Source organism: Aquarana catesbeiana, linkage group LG02 (assembly GCF_042186555.1).
Source record: "Aquarana catesbeiana isolate 2022-GZ linkage group LG02, ASM4218655v1, whole genome shotgun sequence".
Taxonomy (NCBI): Eukaryota; Metazoa; Chordata; class Amphibia; order Anura; family Ranidae; genus Aquarana; species Aquarana catesbeiana.
The window spans coordinates 403,167,234-403,185,303 of NC_133325.1; the positions used below are offsets into that span (position 1 = coordinate 403,167,234).

An 18,070-nucleotide genomic window follows, 5' to 3' on the forward strand; every position below is an offset into this window, starting at 1 on the left:
TTTTTTTTTTTTTTTTTTGTGTTGAGCTTCATGTTGTGGTTTTTCTGATAATCACAGCAAAACCTCACCATGTTTTAGTTGCCATGGAATTGTGAAGGAAATGCAAATTTGAGCTTGTGGGTAGACCCCGAATGGCAAAAGTAATTGGGACCTATAAAAAAAAAAAAAATAAAACACCAAATAAAAATAACACTACACGTGCACTTTTTATATAACTTTCTAAGGTGAGCCTAGCTTTGAAAGGTTCTTAAACATCTGCAAGCTTAGATTGGGTGGCTAGCTAGCCCCTTAAAACTGCTATTGGCTCACAATGACTAGGAGCTAAAAGATCAGAGTTCATTCTTTATCACAGAAGTTTTTAAGTTGAGAATAAGTAGTTATCTGCTTCTTGGCTAGCAATGAATGAAACTAACTGCTTCTGCATTACAATAAGGTTCATTCTTCCTCCCTAGGAGGGCTGTTACCTTCTCTTCACTGAGAACATTCATGCCTAAGTCTGGTATTAAGTAAAAAGACTCCCTGCCAAAGCATCTGTTTATAAATATGGTTAACAGGTTCGCTTTAATACGCTGTCAATGAAAAGGCTAGGGGGGCGGTTTGCCAGTACTAAATATGGCAACCTACACGCCTTCCCAGCACTTCTAGGATCAGACACGTCACGTCGCAAGTTCCGGTTCCATTAACTTGGATAGCTGGCGATGCTGGGGAATGTGGATTAAATGTAACTTCCGGTGCGCTTACCTGCCAGTACTAAAGATGGCGGAATCCGTGGTGGAAGTTGTGGAGAAGCTGCAGTCAAGACTCTCGGCCAGTGCTGAGCCTAAGAAGGTAAGATTTGGGATATGTACGGCAGTCCGAGTAAAGGCAGGGAGAGTACGGCAGGATGCCTGCAGTGTGCGTGTATGAGGGATCGTGTGATCAGGATTTGTGTATATGTGTACAGATGATACACTGAGTGATCGGGGGGGAGCTCGGAACACTCCAGCTTATGGCGTGCTGTTACTGGGTAATGTGAGGGTGGTACTACATCCCTATCAGTGTGTGGGGGGGCCCGGAGCCTTGTCATTACACAGAGACCCTGATCCGGCCATATGCTGGAGGCTGACCAGACACAGCTTCTCTGATGTGCCTGGTGAGGGCTGACTTACTAAAGTACCTTCATTAAACTTTATCAACACACACACACACCCTCTCTTCAGGACAACTGCCATCATCCTCTGATCTCCTGAAGTAGAAGATGCTGGCTCTAGCGTTAGATTTCTCTGGGTTCATGTAAAGTGTTGGGGCTCATTCACACCATAGTGCATGTATGCAGCGCCATGCGTTCTTCCATTTGTACTGTAATGTGATTTTATTTATTTGCTCTGCTTAACCCCTTATTTATTCATATTTTGTTTACTGCTAACATGTGACACATTATAGTGTGTCAGAACGCGCAGCCCAAAAAGACACTACTTGTTCTGTTTTATTTAACGCACAGCAAAGTGTTGCTTTGGGCTGAACTGAACCAGATTGCATTGGAATACAGTTGAGTGATGTTGCAGGTCCAAAGCTTAACTCTAGAAAGGAATAATGCATTAATCACATATGTGTGTGTGTGTGTGCGCCTAAGGAGGGCTGTGTTTTCCAGCACTAGTATTCATGCGCCCCTGTCCAGGTGGTCCCATTCACTTCAGTTGGGGCACAGCAGCTGCCCCCAGTTTGACAGCTGTGGTGTACAACCCCGAACGCACGCTATATTCTTCACACAGTTATCAGCTTGGGTCTGTGCAGCCGCTGGGTCCCAATTGAAATGAATAGGACTGCCTGCACAGGGATGCATGGAACACACTGGCATACACTATAGTACGCCTGCGTGGATGAGGCCTAAAACGTCCAGCTTTCCCGCCTAGGTTTTTATTTTTTTTTATTTTTACGTAAGCATAGGTAAAGCCCAACTTTAGACAAAAGAAGTCCCCCATTCCACCCTCTCTAACAAATGAAATTGAATGGTATTTCCACTGGCATGGCTCTCAGCTTGGGTCTGTGCAGCCGCGCCGCTGTGTCCCAATTGATGCGGGGATGCATGGAACAAGTTGGCATACACTATAATACGCCTCTGAGGATGAGACCTAAAACTTCCCAAGCCTCGTTTCCTCCTAGTTTTTAAAAATAATTTTCAGTGTGAGTAAAGCCCAACTCTGGGCAAAATGGGATTTCCACTGGCACAGTTATCAGCTTGTGTCTGTGCAGCCGCTGCATCCCAATTGAAATGGATGGGACTGCCTGCATCGGGATGTATGGAACACGTTGACATATACACTATAGTTCGCCTGAGTGGATGAGGCCTAAAACTTCCAAAGCCCCTTTCCCACCTAGTTTTTAAAAATACATTTCAGCATAGGTAAAACTCAACCTTGGGAAAAAAGGAAGTACACACACACACACCCATATTACCAAAAGTATTGGGATCTCTGCCTTTACATGAACTTTAATGGCATCCCAGTCTTAGTCCGTAGGGTTCAATATTGAGTTGGCCCACCCTTTGCAGCTTTAACAGCTTCAACTCTTCTGGGAACGCTGTCCACAAGGTTTAGGAGTGTGTCTATGGGAATGTTTGACCATTCTTCCAGAAGTACATTTGTGAGGTCAGGCATTGATGTTGGACAAGAAGGCCTGGCTCACAGTCTCCACTCTAATTCATCCCAAAGTAGTTTATCGGGTTGAGGTCAGGACTCTGTTCAGGCCAGAGTCCTGACCTCAGCAAGAAAACAAGGTCTATAAAGATGTGGATGAGCGAGTTTGGGGTGGAGGAATTAGACTGGCCTGCACAGAGTCCTGACCTCAACCCAATGGAACACCTTTGGGATGTGTTAAAGCGGAGACTGCAAGCCAGGCCTTCTCGTCCACATCAGTTCCATGACCTCACAAATGCCCTTCTGGAAGAATGGTCAAACATTCCCATAGACGCACTCCTAAACCTTGTGGACAGCCTTCCCAGAAGAGTTGAAGCTGTTATAACGGCAGAGGGTGGGCCAACTCAATATTGAACCCTACGGCCTAAGACTGGGATGCCATTAAAGTTCGTGTGTGTGTGTGTGTGTATGTACGTAAGTAAAGGCAGGTGTCCCAATACTTTTGGTAATATAGTGTAAGTACCTGTAATAAATAAAGCCTAGGTCACATAATTGTTTGGGTCCCAAGTCTTCTCCTCTCCTGTTTACAGAAAGCAGGGACCGCCTTTGGGCGACTACATGCCTGCCTGTGTGATCTGCACATTTCCAGTGGTGGGATCTCCTCATATCAGTTTTAGGATCATCGGGACAATAAGGGGACTGGTCACCAAAGCAATCACGAGCAGGCAAAAGTAACCAGTGTGAAAGACAGAAAATTTACACTACTGATGAAAAAATTCATTCACATACATTGCACTGTCCAAAATGTAATTAAAGCCCAACTCTGGGCAGAAGTTTATTGTAAACGATCACCTTGTAAAACAACCCATTCAGTTTAAAATAGAAATGAAAGGCGCAAAACCATTTGTGTATAGATATAAAATGACATTATAAACACTTTTTTTTTCCTTTTTTTTTTTTTGGAGGAGAGCAGGCTGAGTACCCAACATAGCTAGAGTACTAAACACGGTGTGCTCAGTTGATAGGAAAGCAGAGGGACAGGCAGGAACACCAGGGATGACAAAGGTAGCAATACAAAGAGAACCAGATACTTTCCCATACAAGTACATGGTACAGCAGGCACATGTCGGGTATGTGAAATTTTGGGTTATCATATTGCTTTAAATCCCAATCACTAAAAGTCTCAGGGAATTTTGAAAATGTATTGGTTACATTTTCAATCTGCAATTTTTTTACTTAAAATACCTGTTAATTTTCCCATGACGTTCCTGACTCGGGCACCTCCTTTTTAAAGTGACAACACTCTGTTCCTGTCTTCCAATTGCTCTCCTGCATTGTCACCCTGCCACATGCGATCAGGGAAGGCTATAAGTAGCTGTGCTAATGCACATGCATATTTATTTAGTCTTTTGCACAGTAAGGAAGGCTGCCCTGAGAAATGCCATGCATCTGCCGCTGGAGAGTATACTTGTAGGCAGAAAGTGGTTGCAAAGAAGCTGGAAGAAATTGGCAAGATTGGGAAATGAAAAACAATTTTGTCTAAAAGGAAAAAAAAAACACAAATGGTTTTAGCAAACTAAATGTCATGCACTTAGGGGTGAGCTGAACATTTAGCCCTGGTGCATGGGGCTCTGGCTTTTAGGCGTGGGCAGAGGGCACTGGTGCCTCGTCAAGCCTGTCAAACTCTGAGAGGCTGACAGCTGTTGCCACTGGATGGGGCAGCTAGTGGTACTTACTCCGAGAGCAGTATGTGCCCAGACATAAATGCCTGGAATGTAAGAAGGCGATAGCAGAGAGATAGACAGGCTGCCAGCAGCAAGGCTGGGCTAGCCATCTGTGCCATCTGCCCATCCACTCGCAGCTAAGTGCCATCAAATAGCTGATGTCATAGCTGACCAGGTGCAACACCATCACGGGCTGAGAATGGCACCTTCCTCGGCTGTAAAGGATTAGGAGGCTTCAAGTCTGCTTTTGGTTGGTCAAAGTGGTCATGTGCCAGCACATGGCCAATCAGAATTGCTCTGATCTTTCTCTGAATCCTTAAAGCTTTTGTTACCCCAATATTTCATATTCTTGATATGTGCCTGCTGTATGAGAAAGTATTCTGTTCTTTTTGTATTACTCCTTTATGTGAAATCCCTGGTGTACCTGCCAGTCCCTCTGCTTTCCTGTTAACTGACCACACTAAGCAGGAGAGCACATCGTGGTCAGTTCTCTAGCTATGCTGGGAACTTGGTATGCTCTCCTCCAAAGATCATACTTGTCCTGGCACGCCTCCGCTCCACATCCATTCACTGCTGCTTCTCCTTCCCTAGCTCTTATGCAGCTGAAAACAAAGGGAATGTGATCACTTATAAAAAAAAGGCCACCCACGGGTATTTACGCCACTTCCCCCCCCCTCCCCTGCTGTATTCTGGGAGACACACGGGTCCCAGGAGGGACGAGTGGGAACGCGCATGCGCAGTAGGGAACCAGGAAGTGAAGCCGTAAGGCTTCACTTCCTGATTCCCTTACCGAAGATGGCGGTGGCAGCACCTGATAGCCGAGGGACAGATCGGCTTCGGGTGCTGACATCGCGGGCGCCCTGGACAGGTAAGTGTCCTTATTTTAACAGTCAGCAGCTGCAGTATTTGTAGCTGCTGACTTAAAAGGAAAAAAAAAAAAACAGCGGAACTCTGTTTTAAGGTTGATTTACTAAGGGAGAATAGGCTGTTCACTTTGCAAGGGAATTTTTAAAGCTTATTGAATGTGGTGAGATTTCACTTTGCCAAGAATACCCAAGCGTGCAAGGAAAGAAAAAAGATGGCCTTTTTATTTGCACATGATTGGATGATAGATTTCGTCAGCGCTCCACCCCATTCACTAAGCTCTGTTGAAAATCCCCTTGCAGATTGCAACTTCCCCTGCAAAGTGAACAGTCTATTTGCCTTTAGTAAATCAACCCCCTTGAGTCACTACCATGGAGCAGCTGTGAATATTGGAAAAGTCAGAGTACAATTTGTAGTAGGAGGGTAGAAGTCCCTTTTTTGCTTACTTTTGCCAGGTCTTTGGTTCAAAGAATTGAAACCAGAAAGCTTTATGGGCATTTGACTACATTTACAGAATGGAAAATGGCAGAGGCAACCTTCATGGTTCTTTCAGAAAAGGTTTGTTAAAAGCCCAACTCTGGGCTCAGCTCCAGGCATCCTTTCTCTTTTTCACAGGAGGGCCTCTGCATATATGTAATACTACTTTTTTTTTATTATTTATTTTTATCTATATATATCTTCAGGCTGGTCGTGTTATGGGCCGGTTCTTCCTTTTTACCTCTTCTCCGGCTTGGGGCAGTTCATTGCTGATGCAGAGAGCGACGCTGAAGTAATGACATCAGTGATGCTCTCTATTTTTAATACACTTTGAAAAAAGGGCGCTTTGGTGATGCCCTTAAAAGGGGTGGGACCATGAAATTCTTTCATAGTATATCCACATCATCTAGGTTGAATGACTCCCTCTGGGATCCTGATTACATCTTGTGGTGAAAGAGAAGTACTACGGGTCGCTGCTTTTGATTAATGGAGAGTATTGCAGTCTGAGCTGCATTTTTTTTTTTTTAAGCTGTGTCTGAAACAGTGTGTTTTGATTTAGTTATATATATATATTTTTTTTTTTGTTTTTGTTTTCATTTTGGAGCTGTAGGTGCCCTTTCATGTGTGGTTTTTTTTTTTTTTTTTTTTTTTTGTTGTTTTTTGTTTTTGTTTTAGGCTATCACTTTCTGCTTTGCTGAAAAAAAGTCTACTTGTGGCGTTAAAATAGCTCAGGCTCCAATTAGCGAACACAGCGGAATCTGATCCCCCTTTCTGCCTGTTCTGTTCAGATTGACAGTACAGTTTCAATTGGAGAGAGGGAGCCTAAAAGTGAACTGCTGCCACTGTGCTCTCTCCTTAGAGCACCATTGCTTGCTATGTAAATCCTGTGAATGCTGCACACTGCTTTTAAGGTTTATTTGTAAAACAAATCACTTATAAAATAGTTGTAATATCTTAAACATAAATTTAAAAATGTAACCTAAAAAAAATCTTCCTATTCCAGCCAAGTGTGGGAAGGTAGGCAGGACTACTCTTCTTCTTAGGGTCACAGCAGAGCCTTCGTTTCTCTCATGCGCTTGGCTGGGTCACTGAAATCAACAGACTGCACAGACAAGAGCTGACATTGTGCCCTTAGTTGCCTGAATGACGATAGCTGGTGGGAGGGCTTGGGTTTGCTCATTCCCAGGCTTCTGTGCACCCAGTACAAACATGACCATAAACAACATATATCTTAAAAAAGCCATGTGACTGTTTATCAGTGACACACAAAAAAGTTCATTCATTTTGGAAAACCGTGCTCTGTCTTTGCAAATCAAAGAAATCTAAGAATAAAGGTGTTTTAAAAAATAAATGTTTATGCAGTAAAAAAAAAATTAAAAAAATTAATGCAAAATAATGGTTAAAAATGAGAAATATTCATTAAAGAAAATCATCAGAAAAATAACGAAGATGAAAGCTATTTTAGAGCAGAGTTAACTAATGGTTAATAAGGGACTATATTTAACAGATTTCTTATGAAGCAACGTAACAGTAATTTTCTTACATGGTGTTTCTAACGGAAACAAATGAATACCCTCTATATGAAAATTTCTTACATCACCTTATAATATACAAAATATAAAAAATTTGAGAAATTGCACATATGATAAAATAACTACTGTTATACAGTGCATCCGGAAAGTATTCACAGCGCTTCACTTTTTCCATATTTTGTTATGTTACAGCCTTATTCCAAAATGAATTGAATGAAATGGTTTCCTCAAAATTCTACAAACAATACCCCATAATGGCAATGTGAAAGAAGTTTGTTTGAAATCTTTGCAAATTTTATTAAAAATAATAAACCAAAAAAATCCCCTTTTACATAAGTATTCACAGCTTTTGCTCAATACTTTGTTGAAGCACATTTGGCACCAATTACAGCCTCAAGTCTTTTTGAGTATGATGCTACAAGTGGGCAGTTTCTCCCATTCTTCTTTGCAGGACCTCACAAGCTCCATCAGGTTGGATGGGGAGCATTGGTGCACAGCCGTTTGCAGATTTCTCCAGAGATGTTCAGTCTGGTTCAAGTCTGGGCTCTGGCTGGGCCACCCTAGGACATTCACAGAGTTGTCCTATAGCCACTCCTTTGTTATCTTGGCTGTGTGCTTAGGGTCATTGTACTGTTGGAAGATGAACCTTCGCCCCAGTCTGAGGTCCAGAGTACTCTGGAGCAGGTTTTTATCAAGGATGGCTCTGTACATTGCTGCATTCATCTTTCCCTCGGTCCTGACTAGTCTCCCAGTTCCTGCCACTGAAAAACATCCCCATGGCATGATGCTACCACCACCATGCTTCACTGTAGGGATGGTCTTGGCCAGGTCATGAGTGGTGCCTTGTTTCCTCCAGACATGACGCTTGCCATTCAGCCCAAAAAGTTCAATCTTTGTTTCATCAAACTGGAGAATTTTATTTCTCATGGTCTTTAGAGTCCTTCAGGTGCCTTTTGGCAAACTCCAGGCGGGCTGTCATGTGCCTTTTACTGAGGAGTGGCTTCCATCTGGCCACTCTACCATACAGGCCTGACTGGTGGAGTGTTGCAGAAATGGTTGTTCTTCTGGAAGGTTCTCCTCTCTCCACAGAGAAACACTGGAGCTCTGTCAGAGTGACCATTGGGTTCTTGGTCACCTCCCTGACTAAGGCCCCTCTCCCCTGATTGCTCAGTTTGGCCTGGCGGCCCGCTCTAGGAAGACTCTTGTTGGTTCCAAACTTCTTCCATTTACAGATGATGGAGGCCACGGTGCTCATTGGGACCTTCAATGCTGCAGTGATTTATTTTTTTTTTTTTTTCGTTTTTTTTATTATTAAATTTGCAAAGATTTCAAACAAACTTCTTTCACGTTGTCATTATGGGGTATTGTTTGTAGAATTTTGAGGAAAATAATGAATTTATTCCATTTTGGAATAAGGCTGTAACATAAGAAAATGTGGAAAAAGTGAAGCATTGTGAATACTTTCCAGATACACTGTACACTTAAAGCAGAGTTCCACCTGGAAAAAAAAAAATTAAGTCAGCAGCTACAAATACTGCAGCTGACTTTTAAAATAAGGACACTTACCTGTCCAGGGCGCCTGCAATGTACTCACCCGAAGCCGACCCATCCCTCGGCTCTGGGTGGAGGCACCGTCATCTTCAGTAAGGGAATCGGGAAGTGAAGCCTCGTGGCTTCACAGCCTAGTTCCCTGCTGCGCATGTGCGAGTCACGCTGCGCGTTCTGAGTGGTCCCTGCTGTCTTCTGGGACCTGTGTGTCTCCCAGAAGACAGCGAGGGGCACGAGGAGGGACCGGACCTGGCGTAGATCGCTGCAGATACTGCAGTGATCTTTCACCGGAAGTGGGAGCAAATACCTGTATTAGACAGGTATCTGTCCGTCCCCCCTCCCCCCTGAAAGGTGCCAAATGTGACACCCGAGGGGGGGAGGAATCCAACAGCGGAAGTTCCATTTTTGGGTGGAACTCTGCTTTAAATAATGCAGTAATTCCTAGTGAAGCAGTACCAGTGGAGTTTTACTCCACTGGTACTGCCATACAGTTCACTTACCTGGGAGGCACCATCTTGGCTATTGATGGCGTATTTGTGAGACTTGCATGGATTGATTTACATGCATTTTAATATTGTTGCATTGCTTATTCCTTGTCCCATTTTTTTTTTACTCCTTCATATACATGTGACCTGGGTCATACCACCACGAGATTTGTATTGAATCTGCCAATGCTGGTTATTAGGCACTTTGGTACCGATACATTGGCATGGTGTTTTTTCTTTTAATTGTTTTTAGGTTTGCATTTCTTTGAGTGCATTACTGCAGTACACCATTTATCATATGTACAATTTCTCTAGTAACTTTTTATATATTATATGGTGGAGTTTTTTTGTATGAAGGGTATTCTTTTGTTTCTGTGGGTTGTGTTTCCCTCCAATGCGTGCACAATCACTGGTGTAGGTTTTCTGTAGGACTGTACATGGTCCAAATGAAGCTTGTGAAATGTTTCGAACACAGTTTAGAAGCTCAGTATTGTAAAGCAGTGGCTGCAGCTGCTGCTGTGATACAAAGCAAGTCCCAGCTGTTATTCTGACAGCTGGGAGTTGCCTGCAAGAGTAGTGGAGGAAAAGGAGCAAGGTTCAATGGTCTCCAAAAAAAATAAAAATAAATGTTGGATGGCACTGCTAGACTACCGAAAAAGATCACACTGCAGCACTATCACTTTTAAACAATTCACCTAGAAACAGGACAGAGTGATTGTCACCCTAGGACAGTGTGTGTGTGTGTTATTGGCCAAAGCACCAGGTGAAAATAAAGGAAATAAAATTTAGAAAAACAGAAAACGAATGCAGCCACGATAGCAAAGGACTGATGGATTGCAATGTATTACATTTATTTCTTTAATAGTACATCACGGGACACAGAGCCATAGTAATTACTATGTGGGTTATAGTCCACCTTCAGGTGCTGGACACTGGCACACCCTAAACAGGAAGTTGCCTCCCTATATAACCCCTCCCACTACTGGGAGTATCTCAGTTTTTTCACCAGTGTCGGTCGCGAGTGAAGATGTGCTATGCTGAGCTCACCTGGAGCAATCCTTGCTGGGGCTAGCTATGCAGCCAGATCCACTCAAAGTGTCTTTTAGGCCAAATTGAATGGTACCCGGGCCTCGTATTCGAAGAAACGAGGTTTTGCCTGTAACGCTTCTCTTTTTAGAGAGCTGGACCCCGGGATCCAGTACTTTTGGTATTAAGGCCATAAAGTTTTACTGGTGGGGTGCTTTTTACAGGTCCGGGATTGTGGGTTCCTCGAGGGTCCCCGGTTCCTGAAGGTTTAACGGAACCCACCGTGAAGGGTGAAGATTGGGTCTGTTGGTTTTACCACAGAAAACCCTGCGACGGGAAAGGTAAGTGGAGTTTTTCTAAGGAACTTGTACATTTTCTTACGAAATGTCTCCTTTAAAGTAAATGTTGTCATGCCTAAGTGTCACCACTGGGGGCCGTATAGAGCACGTACCTTCTCATGCTTTGCTCAGAGTCACGCTGTGTCACAGAAGCAGCAGACTTTTTTCCTCCAGCTAGCAGGCAGACCTCCGGTAAGTTTGGGGGGGGGGTTTGCTTCCTCCAGAGACCCCCACCTGAGCTGAACTCTTCCCCTCTTCTAGAGGCTGAGTATAAGGGAGAACTAAAAATGATCGGCAATGCCGTTTTCCTTCACCGCCCCTACTCAGTGGCAGCTTCTAGGTCTCCTCCACGCCATCTCTCCCTCACTCAAAAGCCGATCCCGTTGCATCGGAGGTCCGTGCTTGCACGGGAAAACTTTTTTTTTTTTTTTTTTTAAAGAGGGGGGTGCGATGCGATGGTGGGGGGCAGGGCCTAGCGCGGCATTTGTGTCCTCTAATGCAGGAGTGTGTTTTTAAAAAAGAGAAACTCCATTTATGCTGGCTGCAAAATTGTCGGAGAGACATAAGAGCAAAGAAGAGTATGAAAGAGGTTTTGGTGATACAGGCATTTCCTTTTTGACACATTTACTGTTTGCATCAGGCTGAGCATTAATAGCAGCGGCAGTAGCTGGACTATTGCTCAAGCAGTGGATGCGATTTCTTCTGGTAGTACCTCTGTTTTGTGCATCGGCTATGGTCAGAAGGTGGGGTTGAAACACCCCCAAAAAAGAGCTAAAAGGGTCTCCCTCAAGCTCTGGAAAGCCTACTCATCTCTACAAATGGCATCCTGCCCTGAGAGGTGGTGGCTGGTCAGAGTGAGCACCAGGGCCATGAAATGTCTACAACTGTTTTGAACACTGCAGCCCCTGTTTAATTTATGATAATTAAAGAAAAAGTTTAGCAATTTTAATTGCATCCCAGAGTGGGTTAAAATGCGACAGGTTCTCTTCCATTACCCAGAACCCACAAACTGAGGAACTAGGGGCAGGAGAAGACGAATTTCCTCAGGGACCGTGGTGAGGCTGATGACTCCTCTTCTGAGGTGTCAAATGCGGGAGAATCAGCTGTTCCAATCTTAAGATTGATGGTGCAAATTCTTGCTGAATGATCGCTCCACATTTATGTACCCTTAATTGAGTGTTTGGGTTCGCTAAAGCCTCCTCAAGCTGTGCATGATTTTTCCTGTCCATTCATTGCTGGAAAAGCTTTTTTGTATCTGAGAGGATCACCCAGAGCATTTTTTTTCCCTCCTAAAAAGTTTTCACACTTTATCCTATGTTGGAGGAAATTCACTAAGTGGGGTATACCGGCAATTAACTCTGCTATATCCTCTGTTATTAAGTTTGACTTGTCCAGCAGACAATGCTCAAATGCTTAGGGATCCAACGGATAAAAAGGTGAAATTCCTATTGGAAAAAAAAACAAACACTTTTTTTCTCTCTGGCAGATTGAGTGTCTCAGCCTGCGCTGACAGTAATTGCTTAATCGTTGAAGGACCAGTTTAAACAGGTGTTCAAGGTTATCTTGCTCAGCAGGCAGCTTTATGTTTGCAATAGTTGCTATGAGAGATTCTATCCTTCAGGCCTTGCGTCCCTCGCCTTGTAAGAAGCTCCTGGCTAGTCTTCCTTTTTGCGGTGAAACAGCTATTGGGGTTGTTTTGGAATACATCCAAATAAATTCTAGTGGAAAGCACCCCTTTTTGCTATTTAAGAAAAGAAGTAAATGTATTTTCGTTTTAAAGCTCCTTCCTCCTGTGCCAGAGGCATCAGCCTCCAGGCAGTCATGGTGGCTTCCACTGTCAGATTCAATCGAATAGGGGGAATTCTTCTGCAGTTTTTAAGGAGATCAAATGTTTCTAAGGATCCAGAGAAAAAGAAAAAAGTGATCATGGGGGTCCCCATGTTAATACAGAGGTTGGGGTTTCATCCAAACCTCTTTTTTTCACGGTGACAAATCTGAATGGACATTCTGGATCTCAAAAATCTAAATTCAATTCCTGAATATAACCACTCTTTTTTTCGTATGGAGTCAATCCAAATCAGTTATCTCCATCCTACAAGGAGGAGAACTTCTGGCGTCAATCGACATCAAAGATGCATACCTCCATATGCCTGTTTCCTCGCTCACTAGTAATACCTACCTTTTCAAGGTGGAAAATCTTAATTTTCAGTGTAGCTCTGCTTTCCGGTCCAGCTACTGCACCTTGAGTGTTTACAAAGGTTCTGGCCCCTCTTCTAGCCAGATTAAGGGCCTAAGGTATAACGAATATGGTTTACCTAGTCGATCTCTTCTTGATAGACCAGTCGGTAGCACGCTTAGACCAAAGTATGGTCACCACATTCAACTACCTGGAATTTCTAGGGTAGATTCTCAACCTAGGAGAAATCTTCTTTAAAACCATGAAGAAGGCTAAAATACTTGGGTCCGATCATAGGTACACCCAGAATAGGGTATTCTTACCCCAGGCAAAGATCAGCGCCATAAAGGAACTGATTTAGGAGGTCGAAGCAAGATGAATTTCTTTTATTCAACTTTGCACAAGGTTATTGGGAAAGATGGTGGCTTCATTCAAGGCCATTCACTCAGTTTCATTCGAGACTGCTGCAAAACAGTATCCTATCGGCTTGAAACAAAAGGTTCAAGCTCTACACTCCCAATCTGTCTGACTCCAAAGCCTATGGACACATCACCCTGATAGCGCCTGATCTCATCTGATCTTGGAGCTAAGCAGGATCGGGACTGGTTAGTACCCGGATGAGAGACCACCTGGAAATACCAGGTGCTGTAGGCTGGGTGCGCCGGAGCCTCCGTTTAGGGTTAATATCCAAAAATCTACTAAGGGGAAAATCCTTCCTTCGGTTACCTGGGAAGTGGTAACAACATATGCCAACCTTTTTTGTTTAGCTTGGGGAACAGTCCTGGGAGAGGCAACTTTCCAAGAGAAGTGGCCCAGATCAGAAATGGTCTTGCCCATTGACATTTAAATTTAGGCAGAACTCTTGGTCCTGAGGGCCTGAACATTCAGTTTACGGTATTGTCCTGCCAGGATTCAATACGACAATGCCACAGCAATGGCCTATATTAATCACCAAGGGGGCACAAGAAGTTGTGCGGCCCAGAGAAAGGTGAATCAGAAAACAATGTACTTTGCCTATCGGCAGTCTTCATTTTAGGAATAGAAAATTGGGAGGCGGACTACTTGAGTTGCCAGCAGTTGTTCCCGTTAGAATGGTTCCTTCACCCCGATATCTTTTTGTCAATATGTCAAAATGGGGGATCCCAGACATCTTTTTGCATCCAGGCTCAACAAAGAAATCGACTTTGTGTCAAGAACAAGCATGCGGAAAAGATGCCTTGCTATTCCCGTGGAATCGGTTCTCACTAATTTATGCATTCCCTCCTATTCTGCCTGTGTCTACGACTTCTTTGCAGGATCAAGCAGGAAGGGAAGTCGTTGACTCTTGTGGCCCCCAGCGGGGCCCAGGAAATCTTGGTATGCAGAGATTGTAAAGATGGCAGTAGGGGACCCATGGACCCTACCATCATGGCCAGACCTTCTCTCGCAAGGTCTGGTGTTTCATCCTACTTTACAAACGCTAAATTTAACGGTCTGGCTATTGAGACCCATACTCTGAAAAAGAGTGGGCTGTCAGGTTCAGTAGTTTCTACCTTGGTTAATGCAAGGGAGCCGGCCTCCATAGTTATATATTATGGAGTCTGGGAAACCTATAACTCCTGGTGTGAAACCAGGGGTTGCACCCCAGGAAATAGGTCAAAAGGTAGAATCCTTGACTTTCTGCAGATGGGGTGAGAATTAAAGCTGGCCTTTAGTGCTTTCTAAGGACAGGACTCGGCCTTATTGGTATTATTTCAACGACCACTTGCTTCTCATTCTTTGGTTTGTATCTTTATTCAGGGGGTAACACGGCTTAATCTCCGGTTAGGTAACTCCTGAACACTTGGGACTTGAATTTAGTTTTGTTGGCATTACAAAACAGCCTTTTTTTTGGACCGATACGACATATTCCCTTGGTCCTTTTTTTGACAAGGAAACTATTTTTTTCTGGTAACCATATCTGCTGCAAGAAGGGTATCGGAATTGGCTGCTCTTTCTTGTAAAGAGCCATATTTTTATTGTTCACAAGGATAAGGTAGTATTGCGTCCTCATCCTAACTTTTTACCGAAGGTAATATCAGGTTTTTATCTAAACCAGGATATTGTTCTACCTTCATTTTTCAAGAACCCTGTTCTATGGAAGAAAAATCACTACATTCTCTTGATGTGGTGAGAGCAGTTAAAGTCTACTTAAAAGCAACTTCGGAAAACTGATGTTTTGTTCGTGTTGCCTAAAGGTTCTAAAAGAGGACAGGCAGCATCGGAATCTACTATTTCTAAGGATTCGACAAGTAATCGTTCAAGCTTATGGTTTAAAGAGGTAGTTCTACCCTCTCAAATCAAAACGCACTCCTCTAGGGCTGTTAGTGCTTTGTGGGCAGTGCATTACCAAGTCTCCATGGCTCAATTCTGCAAGGCCGCAACTTGGTCTTCAAATCCATACATTTACCAGATTCTGTCTGGTGGATGTAAAAAGACATGAGGATGTCGCCTTTGGGCGCAGTGTACTGCGGGCAGCAGTGTAAATCCTCTGAACTCATGGTGCCCTACTTGGTTGTGTCTCCCTCCCCTCAGTTGGCATTGCTCTGGGACATCCCACATAGTAATTACTATGGCTCGGTGTCCCGTGATGTACAATTAAAGAAAAAATAATTTTTTAACGGCTTACCTGTAAAATCCTTTTCTTTTGAAGTACATCACGGGACACAGAGGTCCCGCCCCTCTTTCTAGCACCTGAAGGTGGACTATAACCCACATAGTAATTACTATGGCTCTGTGTCCCGTGATGTACTTCAAAAGAAAAGGATTTTACAGGTAAGCTATTATAAAAATCCTATTTTTTGAGGGGGGTTAGATACGCTTTAAGTTCAGAGATGACCAACATTACACCTCTGAGCTGAGGATCCAGCTATAACCGTGGTCACAGTGAAGGGAGATGTAGTTTCTAGGCACCATAAATCTTACAGGATGATAACCTGCAAGTGCCACAGGGGACCACCTAAATATACATGTAGCTTAGTAAGCGGTAGTAGATCTTATAACCACTAAGGATATTGAGTAAAAAAATATTATTTATTTAGTTTTTTTTTACCAGTCACACTTTTTTTTTTTTTTTTGCCATGCAAAAATGCTTTTTAGGCTCCATGCACACTAGCATGTTTTTTTAAGCTCCTAGCAGCTACTTTGAGTGTGTGTTTGTTTTTGTTTTTTTGTTTTTGTTTCTTTGTTTTTCTGCCCCTAGAAGCTAATAGTGTGCTAATAGCATTTCTCAAGCTTCTAGGAGCAGAAAAAAAATGTTTTTAGGAGTGATTTGCCAACAGAAAAAAAGCTGACAGCTCCTAACTGCTGCTAAGCACCGGTTTCCAGCATTTTTTTTTTTTCTTCTATCCTAGCCAGGGGCCCGCTAACGTCCTTAACAACCAGTGTATAGCTGGTTGTTCAGGAGTGGGCCGGCAAGCTGTGTCCTTAACAACAGATGACTCTTTAACTGTCAATGGTGTTCCCTACTGACAGCTGAACGTAAACCTTTGCCACCAATAAAAAATTGAGACAAAAACAGTGTGGATCCCCATCCCCCTCAATCCATACCAGGCTCTTCGGGTCACTATGTTGAGTGAATGTGGCCTGGTATAGTTCATGGGGAGGGGAGGGGGGGTGCATGCTCAGAATAAGGGTCTGGTATGGATTTTGGGGGAGACCTCACACCATTGGGAAAAAAAAATTGGCTTGGGGTTCCCCTTAAAATTCGTACCAGACTTGAAGGGCCTTGTATGGATTTGGGGGGGAGGGGGCACCCCACGCTGTCTTTTTCTAAAAAAATTTATTGCTATCAGTTGTTTTTAGTTTTTTTTTTTTTTTTTTTATTTAAAAAATAAAAAACAAAAACAAATGCTTACCTGCTCTGTGCAGTGGTTTTGCGCAGAGCAGCCCTGATCCTCCTCTTCTAGGATCCCCCACTGGTGCTCCAGGCCCCTCCCTCCTGCCTAGTGCCCCTATAGCATGCAGCTCCAGAGCTGCTGCTCCATGTGTCCATCCACACATGGAGCGTAGCTCGGTCCTGCCCCTGCTCTCTCCTCATTCAATCACTGGCTATCATTGACAGTAGCGGGAGCCAATTGCTACTGTTGCTGCTTCAGCCAAAGAGAAGGGAGAGACCCAAGAGAGCCGAGGCACATCGATGGATCGAGATGGGGCTCAGGTAAGTTTTGCACACAGAAGGTTTTTTACCTTCACGCATAGAATGCGTGAAGGTAAAAAACCTTGAACCTTTACAACCACTTTAACGAATTGTGCGACAATGTGCAATAACACAATGCAAAGTGTGAATTGGCCCTGTATGTTTTCACCTGTAGCTTGACTAGTTCCAGCCATAGGCAGTTCAAAGAGTAAGTGACATTGACCAAATGCTAAATGCACTCTTTTTCGCTTTATTTGCAGAACAGCACATCATGTTGGAGAATCCCTGTTACTAATTTTGTATCAATCTCATTTTCATACATATGGGCTAGCAATATTTCTTCATGATAATATGTAGAGATTGGTTATTCACTGTCCATTTGGCAACCTCTAGACATGTGTAACAACTACTTCCATTTTTTTCATTTGCAGCTTCTGAAGACACTGAAGAGATTATCAGAACTGCCCATTACATTTGACATATTGGTGGTAAGGTTATTCATATTTTATGCTGCTTTTTGTTATGTAATGTATACATTAGTAAAATAATAATTGTATTGGTTACATGAGCTGTTAATAAATTATTGCTCTTCATACCTTTCAGTGGGGACTGGTGTTGGTGACCTCACTTGAAAATGCTATTTGCCTGGTTGTAATGCTTATTTTCTGGACCCTATACTTTCTAAGATCAAGTATGCAGACAAGGTCTTTACTTGCTGCAAAACTTTTTTTTTTATTTGGGTGGGGGGGTGGGGGGCAGTAAAGCTTTTAGACATACCCAGTCAAATAGCATATTTAGTAGTTACTGCTTCCATATTTATTTTAGTACAGTAAAAGTCTTAACAGGGGACTTTGTGTTTCTGTGATAAAACTGAAGTTTGAGAGGAGCATTTCATCCTATATCTTGTCTGTCATGTGTTTAATTTAATGTAGGACACTGGGATAGGAAAGACGGTTAATGGACTGCGGAAACATGAGTTTGTAGGAGAGCTTGCAAAAAACTTGGTTGCTCAGTGGAAGAAATTGGTGCCCCAGGAGATCCCAAGGTAATTATATATAAAAACATAACTACTATTCTGGTAGCTAAAGAACGCAAGGCTGTTTTAACATCCATACTGTATAATTAACAT

The 18,070-nt window shown here is 43.2% G+C and overlaps 1 protein-coding gene across 1 annotated transcript in view; it reads left to right on the forward strand.

Moving 5' to 3' along the window:
- Positions 1–676: 676 nt before the first annotated feature.
- The window catches only part of ELOA (elongin A), a 46,706-nt gene continuing 29,312 nt past the window's right edge, over positions 677–18,070 (forward strand). The window contains exons 1-3 of the mRNA XM_073615298.1: positions 677–828; positions 17,373–17,429; positions 17,874–17,986. Of these exons, the coding sequence (XP_073471399.1) occupies positions 709–828; positions 17,373–17,429; positions 17,874–17,986 (290 nt within the window). The 5' untranslated portion in view covers positions 677–708. The remainder of the gene's footprint in view (positions 829–17,372; positions 17,430–17,873; positions 17,987–18,070) is intronic.